Source organism: Salvelinus sp. IW2-2015, linkage group LG1 (assembly GCF_002910315.2).
Source record: "Salvelinus sp. IW2-2015 linkage group LG1, ASM291031v2, whole genome shotgun sequence".
In the NCBI taxonomy this organism is placed as follows: Eukaryota; Metazoa; Chordata; class Actinopteri; order Salmoniformes; family Salmonidae; genus Salvelinus; species Salvelinus sp. IW2-2015.
In genome coordinates this window covers 36,472,825-36,483,863 of record NC_036838.1, presented here as the reverse complement: position 1 = coordinate 36,483,863, position 11,039 = coordinate 36,472,825, and the positions used below count along the sequence as shown (strand labels likewise).

At 41.1% G+C, this 11,039-nt stretch overlaps 2 protein-coding genes across 2 annotated transcripts; both read left to right on the top strand.

Annotated features, from left to right (window-relative positions):
• Positions 1 to 1,817: 1,817 nt before the first annotated feature.
• Positions 1,818 to 3,045, top strand: h1-10 (H1.10 linker histone). Its single transcript, XM_023991332.2, has one exon. The coding sequence runs from the start codon at positions 1,962 to 1,964 to the stop codon at positions 2,535 to 2,537; it is 576 nt and encodes a 191-aa protein (XP_023847100.1). The 5' UTR covers positions 1,818 to 1,961; the 3' UTR covers positions 2,538 to 3,045.
• A 3,374-nt stretch (positions 3,046 to 6,419) lies between these two features.
• Positions 6,420 to 10,620, top strand: LOC111966567 (actin-related protein 2/3 complex subunit 4). Its single transcript, XM_023991321.2, has 6 exons — positions 6,420 to 6,507; positions 8,843 to 8,961; positions 9,048 to 9,159; positions 9,503 to 9,598; positions 9,812 to 9,982; positions 10,067 to 10,620. Exons 1-6 carry the CDS (start codon positions 6,505 to 6,507, stop codon positions 10,070 to 10,072), a joined length of 507 nt encoding a protein of 168 aa, XP_023847089.1. The 5' UTR covers positions 6,420 to 6,504; the 3' UTR covers positions 10,073 to 10,620.
• The last annotated feature ends 419 nt before the right edge of the window (positions 10,621 to 11,039 follow it).

Genomic DNA, 11,039 nt, shown 5'->3' with positions numbered 1-11,039 from the left:
TACTTAATACTACTAGAACTACTGCTACTATGTGCTGTATGTCCTTTGTCAGCCATCTTGTTTCAAAACTAGAATTACAGCTCTGTCCCTATTTACATCTGTCCACTTATGTCTGTATTCTCTGTCTCTGTTTCTCTGTCTGCTGGTAGCTCAGGGTGGCAAGAGTGCTTAATATTACTCTAACAGATTGTGTGCTACTATTGTGTGTAGATATATAACAGGGACAGTGTTAAAAAAAGAAAAAGATGAGGAAACAATTGGATGAGTTTTCTATCAATTACAAAGAAACAGTCCAAGGATTTGCACTCTTAACAAAATAATCAGTGTTATGCCAATGAATTTGTTGAAAGTAAGTCTTGGGATTTCAAAAGTAATAATAAAAAGGTTGAATATAAACATTGTTTATGGTTGATTTATTTCCATGTGTTTTAAAACTGGTGAGTGGTTGCATGCGAAGGTTGATGGGATAGAATGACATGGCGTTTTACATRGGGAGCATGTTTTATTTGATTAACTTGTGAAGACTGCTTAGCAATCTCCACTTTGTTACTCAAATGGAAAGTAAAATAGGTGAGAGACAGAGAGCTTGTTTTAAAGTTATTTTAAAATCCCCAGTCATCCCTACCGTATCTTTATAGGCTTATTATTTAATGGATACTTTCTCCCTAATGCTACTCTACAAGTTGTATGATTGGAACCACATTTTAAATGATTTTGCCTAATTATGTGCATTAACTGGATTTGTTAGGAATGCTGATACATTATAATCAGGGTCAATTAACCTCTACAGGATCGGTGTGTCACCCCCCCCCCCCCAGGGACAGTTGAGCTAACATAGGCTAATGTGATTAGCATGACGTAACAAGAAAATTTCCCAGGACATAGACATATCTGATATGGGCAGAAAGCTTAAATTCTTGTTATAATAACTCTGCTGTCCAATTTACAGTAACTATTACAGTGGAAGAATTCCATGCTATTGTTTGAGGGTGCACAGTTATGAACAAATGTATTAATAAACCAATTCGGCATATTTGGGCAGTCTTGAGACAACATTTTGAACAGAAATACAATGGTTCATTGAATCAGTCTAAAACTTTGCCCATACACTGCCATCTAGTGGCCAAAATCTAAATTGCGCCTAACCTGAAATAGTACATTATGGCCTTTCTCTTGCATTTCAAAGATGATGAAAAAAAAACGTTGTTCTCCTGCATTGATTTCACATTTACGCAAACTTCAAAGTGTTTCCTTTCAAATGGTATCAACAATATTTATATCCTTGCTCCAGGTCCTGAGCTATAGGCAGTTAGATTTGGGTATGTCATTTTAGACGAAAATTTGAGAGAAAAAAGGGTCCGATCCTTTTAATAGTATTGGTGCCGCGCATGATAGGGAATAAATCTCGATTTGTCAATAGGCTGCCACGCGAGGGCGTTTGTGTTAGTTTACATGAATTAAACGTTTTGTGTTGCAGTGGTATTTCATTTAATCGGGATATCATTGATCCATTTCGAATGGCCATACTCTACACTGTTGATTTGMAAGTAGTATTTTGTCAAATAATTTACCGTTTTCAAGTATTTTTATCCTGAAGTGGGTGCCCCCCTCCTATTTGGAGCTGCGAGTGTGGAGTGCCCTCTGCTCATTCRCTGTTTTCTTTGAGATTTCGACATGGACCGATGTGAGCGCAATACAGAACATAATGCATCACTTAGGCTTCAGAAAAGTTGCTGGTTATAAAATAATGATCTGTCCAATTACGATAAAATCACCTCCAAACAAAAACCTAAAAGCACATATTCCAACATACCATTTCCGCACTCTGTGTTGTTGTTCCCAATCACGTCCGTTTGGTAGTTATATAGGCAAGCCAATTCACCACACACCCACATTCACAGCAAACCCGACGGTGATAACAGTGCATTGCAGAACTTCACCTTGGTTTCAAAGTAAACATCATGGTGAAAAGCGAGGTGGAGGTGACTATAAACGCGGAGGAGGCTCCAGTGGCAAGTAGGCCTAAACCATCCAAGAAAAAGAAAAAAAAGAATAAGCCTGGCAAATACAGTGTTCTTGTGCTAGACGCTGTCAAAAAGTTGAATGAGCGAAGCGGTTCGTCTTTGGTAAAAATTTATAATGAAGCCAAGAAGGCAARCTGGTTTGATGAGCAGAATGGGCGAACCTACCTGCGGTATTCCATCCGAGCACTGGTACTCAACAACACGCTGATCCAAGTAAAGGGCATGGGGGCGAACGGTTCCTTCAGGCTCAATGAAGATAAGTTCGCGAAAGGGGTACCGAAAAAGACTCAGTCCAAGCCAGCCAAGACCACCACGAAAACTACCAAAGCATCGACTACCAAGAAGGCAACCGTTAAGCCAAAGGCGAAGAACAGCCCGAAGAAGGCACCAGATGCAAAGAAGCCCGCGGSTAAACTGAAGAAGCTGGGTGTCAAAAAGGTGAGCGCTGCACAGAAGAACAAGAAGCCGAAGAAGGCCAGCAAGCCACCAGCCAAGTCACCGAGGAAGAAGTAGCCTAGTCGCTGTCAAATACAGAACTTTATTTAAGACTTTTATTTTTATACATCTTTTGTAGTTTTTTTTTTCTTCCATGGTTTGTTTCACTGGCATACAATGCATAATCAACCGATTATTATAGGCTAAAAGTTGTTTTCTATGTTTATTCTCTGCAAGGCAATGATTGGCTCAGTGGCGTATTGTCAGAGGGACCATGAGTGTAGTGTTGCTTTGAATAACAGGCAACGCCCCCAGTTTTATGTTGTCACTTGTCAGTCCGAGAGATTCCCTGCTACAAAATGTTACATTGTAACAAATATGTTTTTACCTTTACCCAAAGGTTTCCCCTTACGGATATGACCTGGAAATCCTAATCGTGACTATTCATTATTTTTGAGGTGGCTGACAACATTGCGAAAGTGTATTTGTAATTCTGAGAAACTGATGGTTTAAAACACTAGGTCTATTTGAGGAAAGGTGGTATTGAAGTCATTGTCAATCTCTGTAAATAAATACCTTAACACTGTCTTTTTTGCATTTTGTGACAAACATAGAAACATTTGTATTTAAGGCGTTAGATTTGAATGTGAGGATAATTTCCTCCACTGTCTCTTTAGACCAATGTCAAAATACTATTGAGTATCTTATATTCTTTAATTATGCATGTTGGACTCATTTGTTTTTCAATGAGACAAGCAATTTCAATGAGTTTCTCCCCATATTGTTCAGCTTCATTTTCAGGTTGGTCTCATAGCTGTGGGAAGAAGGGGTGCTGCAGCGCCTGCTGAAAAATCGGGAATAATAAAAATAATTACATTAAAATTACAAATGTAATGGACTGGGCCCTTATTAGTACTGTCTTAGCAGACGGATATAATTATTTGGCGCAGCAAACTGTTGAGTGATTTGGAGCACATGGTAACTGTTAATCTTTCTTGTATTTTGTTTAATTGAAAGTGTATATCCTGCCCAGTGGCTCAGTTTTGGTACATTATTATTAATTAATTGTTTTACTATACAGCTAACCATCCTAAAATCTCAATAGGTGTTAGGTTTAACATTAGCCTATAGGCCTGCTATGCTACGCTATTAGTATGCAGGCAATTCGTTTTAAAACAGCCATACAAATCTAGCTTTTAGTGCATCTCAAACTCTAATATATATATTTTTTAGAAACTATAACCTAAATGCATTATCTCCAACTTGGCCCAATTTCCATTTTTCCACCCCGACATAGCCTACCAAGCTAGAACTGGCCCTGCGTCTCAACCAATAGCCAATATRGGCTAAATATCCCACGCGGGGCTACAGCAACTTCCAGAAAGGATCAGGCTCTTGGGCTTTGTGGTGGCTACTCTGGTTTGGGTGTCCTCGGCAAAATGGTGTCGCTGTAATCAAGTGGTCACATATCGTTCTGGGTTCCACTGTGCAAGATCAGGTCTGTGGAGTTTTATGAACATCAACGCAGACATTCATTTATATATTTTTTTTCAACGTTCTGATCTTAACTTGTCAGGCATCCAACGGGCCTCCGCAGTGCATACATGTAGCCTACATATTTATTTGGTTTGTCATTCTATTTTTTTTCTTTTCTATTACTACACTGCATCTTCAGAGTCTCTCATTCTCTTCTGTTGTCAGTTCACATGACATGTCTTTAGTGGTGGCCTGAGGGTAGGAGCAAATTACACAACAGGGCAATTTAAGTGTGTAACGGTACAATCGTTTTCAAGATCATATGTAGTTTAGTYAATTTACACATGGGGCTTGCACACTCAACAAATGCAAATAATGAAGCAGAAAAATGAATCCATGCATTTGTTACTTCTAGGTTAGACTACTGCAATGCTCTACTTTCCGGCTAACGTACCCGGATAAAGCACTAAATAAACTTCAGTTAGTGCTAAATACGGCTGCTAGAATCCTGACTAGAACCMAAAAAATTGATCATATTACTCCAGTGCTAGCCTCTCTACACTGGCGTCCTTTTAAGGCAAGGGCTGATTTCAAGGTTTTACTGCTAACCTACAAAGCATTACATGGGCTTGCTCCTACCTATCTTTCCGATTTGGTCCTGCCATACATACCTACACGTACGCTACGGTCACAAGATGCAGGCCTCCTAATTGTCCCTAGAATTTCTAAGCAAACAGCTTAGCTCCTATAGAGCTCCATTTTTATGGAATGGTCTGCCTACCCATGTGAGAGACGCATACTCGGTCTCAACCTTTAAGTCTTTACTGGAGACTCATCTCTTCAGTAGATCATATAATTGAGTGTAGTCTGGCCCAGGAGTGTGAAGGTGAACGGAAAGGCTCTGGAGCAACGAACCGCCCTTGCTGTCTCTGCCTGGCCGGTTCCCCTCTCCACTGGGATTCTCTGCCTCTAACCCTATTACAGGGGCTGAGTCACTGGCTTACTGGTGCTCTTCCATGCCGTCCCTAGGAGGGGTGCATCACTTGAGTGGGTTGAGTCGCTGACGTGGTCTTCCTGTCTGGGTTGGCGCCCCCCCCTTGGGTTGTGCCGTGGCGGAGAGATCTTTGTGGGCTATACTCGGCCTTGTCTCAGGATGTATATCCTGCCTGTTTGGCCCTGTCCGGGGTATCATCGGATGGGGCCACAGTGTCTCCTGACCCCTCCTGTCCAGCCTCCAGTATTTATGCTGCAGTAGTTTATTGTCGGGGGTCTAGGGTCAGTCTGTTATATCTGGAGTATTTCTCCTGTCTTATCCGGTGTCCTGTGTGAATTAAGTATGCTCTCTCAATTCTCTCTTTCTTTCTTTCTCTCTCCAGAGGTCCTGAACCCTAGGACCATGCCTCAGGACTACCTGGCATGATGACTCCTTGCTGTCCCAGTCCACCGGCCGTGCTGCTGCTCCAGTTTCAACTGTTCTGCCTGCGGCTATGGAACCCTGACCTGTTCACCGGACGTGCTACCTGTCCCAGACCTGCTGTTCAACTCTCTTGAGACAGCAGGTGCGGTAGAGATACTCTCAATGATCGGCTATGAAAAGCAAACTGACATTTACTCCGGAGGTGCTGACTTGTTGCACCCTCCACAACTACTGTGATTATTATTATTTGACCATGCTGGTCATTTATGAACATTTGAACATATTGGCCATGTTCTGTTATAATCTCCACCCGGCACAGCCAGAAGAGGACTGGCCACCCCTCATAGCCTGTCCTCCTGCTTAGGTTTCTTCCTAGGTTTTGGCCTTTCTAGGGAGTTTTTCCTAGCCACCGTGCTTCTACACCTGCATTGCTTGCTATTTGGGGTTTTAGGCTGGGTTTCTGTACAGCACTTTGATATATCAGCTGATGTAAAAGAGCTATAGAAATACATTTTATTTGAAATATCTAATGGGACAGAATCTGGCTCTGGAGCAGAACCTTGCACACTGCAGCTCTTTTAGATTCACAAAATTAAATTGTTAATAATACAGAATCAGATTATTGTACCATAAAACCCACTAAGATTATGGAAACAGACCTTTGTAAATTTCCCCCCTATTGGCAAAATAGTGGAGAGATCCTTTTACCTTATAAGGAAGAAAATACCAGTCAGACACGTTTTAGATTGATAAGAACAATGAGACAAAATCCTTATCATTCAGTTTAACCATTTCTAGATTGAGTACTGTTCTCATATGAAGAATGAGAGAACCCAAAATAATCCAGAATTCTATTTTATATGAACATTTTGCTACTTGTGAATTATATTATCAAAATGTTCTCATCCTATGTAAATTGGGAACTTGTGTAACCAAATAATGAAAACCACCAACAATTACTTTTTAAAATAAAATACAAGTATTATATGTTTGTCTGCTACATTCAAACAATTAATTGTATAGAAAAATCTTTGTTTTAACGATATAGGCTCCCCTATGAAGTTTTGTACATAGTATGTTCCAGTGAGCGCAGAGGGTCACGGAAGAGCCGTAGTAAGTGTACTTCCGTCTTCCCCCAGCGCATACAGAGAAATGGTAAGAGAATGTAGCTATCATTTTTACAATGAAAATAAAGACATTTCGACATTATTTTAACATCAGTCATACGATGAGCAGTATGTCGAGCCTTGCTTGCGTTAATGTGTATGTTTATTGCTAGATTTGGTTTGGTAGCTAGCTAGCTTAGCTAACGTCAGTTAGCATCCCCACCCAAAAGTGAGAATTTGTTTTTAGGCAGTGATGTAGCTAGATACAAGGTTAGTTTGCTAGTTAGGCAGTTGGTGCCAAATACTGTAAACTAAAGTATCCTTTCAAATGTATGCATAAATATAAACATACATTTTCGGGTAACTATTAGCTAGCTATCTGTATCTTCACCATGAAGCAGGGAACTCACGTCTGTTCTTTTACGTCATCTATCAAGCTGGTATAGAAAAAAATGATTGCCATGAGTAAAGATCCCCATGCCACGTTGAAAATATATCGAAGACAAGCTGGTAGGAGAGGCTAACTAGTTAGCAGAAATCTCTAATCTCAGGCAGCCAGCCTAGGTATTTAAGAGGTATGCAAGGACCTGTCTCAACATTTGCTTTCATTTGTCCTCACCACCTAGCTAGCTATGCACTTGCATCTTGCCTAAATTATTTTGCTTTGCAGTAGGTAGGTCCAAAGTCTATATTTCTCTTAATTGCACTTCACACACATAGGGTTGCAATAAGACTTGCCCACTGAAATGTCCGCCTCCATTTACATCAACGGGGCTGTAGTGGAGCGGGTTCGAGAGCTCAGATTCTCAAAAAGTTCTACAGCTGCACCATCGAGAGCATCCTGACTGGTTGCATCACCGCTTGGTATGGTAACTGCTTGGCATCCGAYGCAAGGTGCTACAGAGAGTAGTGCGTACAGCCCAGTACTTCACTGGGGCCAAGCTTCTTGTCATCCAGGATCTCTATATCTGGCGGTGTCAGAGGAAGGCCCTAAAAATTGTCAAAGACTCTAGCCAGCCAAGTCATAGACTGTTCGCTCTGTTACCGCGCAGTACCGGAGCGCCAAGTCTACATCCAAAAGGCTCCTTAACAGCTTCTACCCTGCAAGCCATAAGACTGCTGAACAGTTAATCAAATGGCTACCCAGACTATTTGCATTGACCCTCTTTTTTTACACTGCTCCTACTCGCTGTTTATTATCTATGCATAGTCACTTTAGCGCTACCTACATGTACATATTACCTCAACTAACCTGTACCCCTACATGTTGACTCAGTACCGGTACCCCCTGTATATAACCTTGTTTATTTGACTTTAGTTTATAATAAAAAAAAAACAATTGCAAATATTTTCTTACTTAAAAAAAAAACTGCATTGTTGGTGAAGGGCTTATGAGTGAGGATCATGTGTCGCATGTGACAAATAACATTTAAAATCAACATTTTTCTCGGCCCAAATCAGATGCAGACTGGATTGAAGTAGCTAGATATTGTCATTCTGAAAATGYATGTAGTGGCAGTGCACTCTACTGGCCTTAGGCCAGAGCCAATGTGTACACACCATCCTTATCTATTATAGGCTTTATTCAATGGAAAACATAGCAAACATTTCTAAAAACCTGTTTTTGCTTTGTCATTATGTGTAGATTGAGGGGGGGAAAACGCTTTCATCTATTTTAGAGTAAGGCAGTAATCAAACAAAATGTGGAAAAAGTCAAAGGGGAACTTGCTTAGTTAACATTTTTAAAAAGGTGGTCTGAATACTTTCCGAATGCACTGTACTCATGTGGTCAATATACTTCCTCTTTTTCCATTTGAGGGACTCCTGGATGTATCAATTTAATGGTGACTTCACTCATGTTCCACAGTCAACATTATTGTTTTGCATTTGGGTTGTTAGGCCTATTTGAACTTTTACTGACTGTGTTTGAGTTTCTGTGATGGTGAAACCAGTGTTGAGCTGTTAGAAACCGCAGTATCAAATACGCACTGCTGAGCTACGTGTTGTCAGCCCAACCATGAGCCCAACCATGAACCATTGCTATGGAAGACACAGTATGCCAAGAATTTTAGCTGCAGGTCTAGGCCTGCATCCCTGACAGTACTTTTGCCCTCAGTTTGTAAGGAGAGGTGGTGGTGTAGGAACATGGGTAAGGGCCTTTTTAGCTAATAGTTTTAGAGGATAGTAGGGTGGAGTGAGGCGGTATTTGGTGGTAAGAGAGGCAGAGGCTGCGGTCCAGTTCACTCCCCCTCTTGGATTTAGGGAAGGGGCCTCTTTGTTATAGTAGCTAAGTAAAGCGTGGTAGGGGTATTTGGCGAAGTGTATGGGAGATATCCCCTCATCTTCTAATTTTTCTTTCTCCTCTTCCTCTCTTTCTCCCTCAGACAGCAACTCTGCGCCCGTACCTCAACGCTGTGCGTGCCACGCTGCAGGCCGCCCTCTGTCTGGAGAACTTCTCCTCTCAGGTGGTGGAGCGCCACAACAAGCCAGAGGTGGAGGTCCGGTGAGTCCCTGTGTGTCTGTCTGTGTGTGCGGGATAGTGTGTGTTTTGGGGTATTTGACCTTGCACGTGTATGCTATCCCCCTCAGGAGCAGTAAAGAGTTGCTGCTGCAGCCAGTCATCATCAGTCGTAATGACAAGGAAAAGGTTCTTATCGAGGGCTCCATCAACTCAGTCCGAGTCAGCATCGCTGTCAAGCAGGTCAGTGAGACTACTTATTCCAACRTGTTTAACTTGTCCTTCTGTGCAGTTGACAGGCTTGATTTTGGTGACTTTCATGCTTTATTCATATTTAGGGAACACCTATCTTTTCCTCCGTCATTGTCGTTACCCTAACAGAAGTGCAGAGATGTAAGCTCAGCTGTACCCTTTTCCCCCCCTGTTATGTGAGGATGATTGTGTGCTGGTTTGTCATAGACATGAAATGTATACTGTGATTAGTTGTTTTTTACTACCTGGTGTAKGATTGCTGGCTTTTAGAGCTGTAGCCTGTGATTGGTGGGTGCTAAGTCTGACTGCTGTGTGATTTGCTGTGTCCCTGAAGGCAGATGAGATTGAGAAGATCCTGTGCCATAAGTTCATGCGCTTCATGATGATGAGAGCAGAGAACTTCTTCATCCTGAGGAGGAAACCAGTGGAGGTGAGAAATGAGAGGGACTGGTGGTGCAACCAACAGTTTGAGTTGAAACATTAGGATAATGTTTGTTCCCCTCTTAGAGAACTCAAGCGGTCATATTTTCACACTTTCAAATAAAATATTTACATAGAAAACATTTTGCAGTGCAAAGAGCAAAACGGTCTCAGTGTTTACTCATCATTCCCCTCCTCCCCCTCTCCTTCCATTTGTCCGCAGGGCTATGACATCAGTTTCCTCATCACCAACTTCCACACAGAGCAGATGTACAAGCACAAGCTGGTGGACTTTGTCATCCACTTCATGGAAGAGATTGACAAGGAGATCAGTGAGATGAAGCTGTCTGTCAACGCCAGGGCCCGTATCGTCGCTGAGGAGTTCCTCAAAAACGTGAGTCCTGTCTGTCTCTTACTTTCTGTCTTTTCACCTAGAAGTTTTCATTTGACCTGACATCCATGTTTTTGACTTACGCAGTTCTAAGGAAATTCCCAAACATTCCTTACGCTGATCACAACTGTCAACATGGTTTCTTGGAGGGTGCGCATCACAGGACAGAGAGAGAAGGGRCAAAAGTGTGACCAGTCAATCGCAGTAGAAAAAAGTAAAGACTCGTCAGACCAATGGGGTGTGGCCCTTCATCATTAAGGTATCCCTGTGCTCAAAAATATTGATGTTTGTACATAATGAATATTCACAGCCTCATTTAATTTCTGCTTTTAGAACAAAGCTTAAAATCAGGGTTGGTCCTTAAAATGAAACCTTAATCAATATTAATGAGCACAGGGAAATTCAGAGATTTTGTGTTTTGATAATGTAAACGGTTTATTTTACTTTTTTTATATAAATATTATATGCACACCATTTTTTTTTGCTATGTTTTTGTTATTACAAACATTCAAACCTGAGGAAAAATGAATTGGTGCACTTGTTTCTTGTCTTAATACACACAGAGCAKACCCTATCATTGATGGAAATGATTGTGATGATAATAGTGCTGGCAGTGATGATGAATAAACCCCTTTATTGTTTGTTTGTGTTTTGGTGTATTATTTATGGAAAAAATACATTACACTACATTATTTTATGAATGAATCATTAACTATTTACATAGGGGGGAATTCCTAAATGGGACTTAAATTTTACCGCATTCTGACCTTGAACTTAAGCATGCATGTGCCAGCCAGGTATTTGTTTGGGATGGAGATTGCAGAAATGGAGGTGTGGCAGAGGTGTGTTTACAGATATGCTTATTCTGACTGACTTGAATTCCACCACCTTTATGCACGAGGAATGAATGTCGAGTAACCTGTCAGTTCCAAGTGGAAAAACATTACTTTTTTCYGACAAATAACACCATTCTCCATGCCCTGTAATTTACAAATTGATAAGAGCTATTAATAAAAGCTAGGTAAATGAGTTAATCTGGATAAGGGGATTGTAAATGACA

What these genes read in the sequence shown, in the direction of transcription:
- LOC111966567 (XM_023991321.2), top strand. An exon ending in TCAGCATCGCTGTCAAGCAG is followed by an intron (nt 9,160 to 9,502) that starts GTCAGTGAGACT and finishes GTGTCCCTGAAG; the next exon opens with GCAGATGAGATTGAGAAGAT. An exon ending in TGAGGAGGAAACCAGTGGAG is followed by an intron (nt 9,599 to 9,811) that starts GTGAGAAATGAG and finishes ATTTGTCCGCAG; the next exon opens with GGCTATGACATCAGTTTCCT.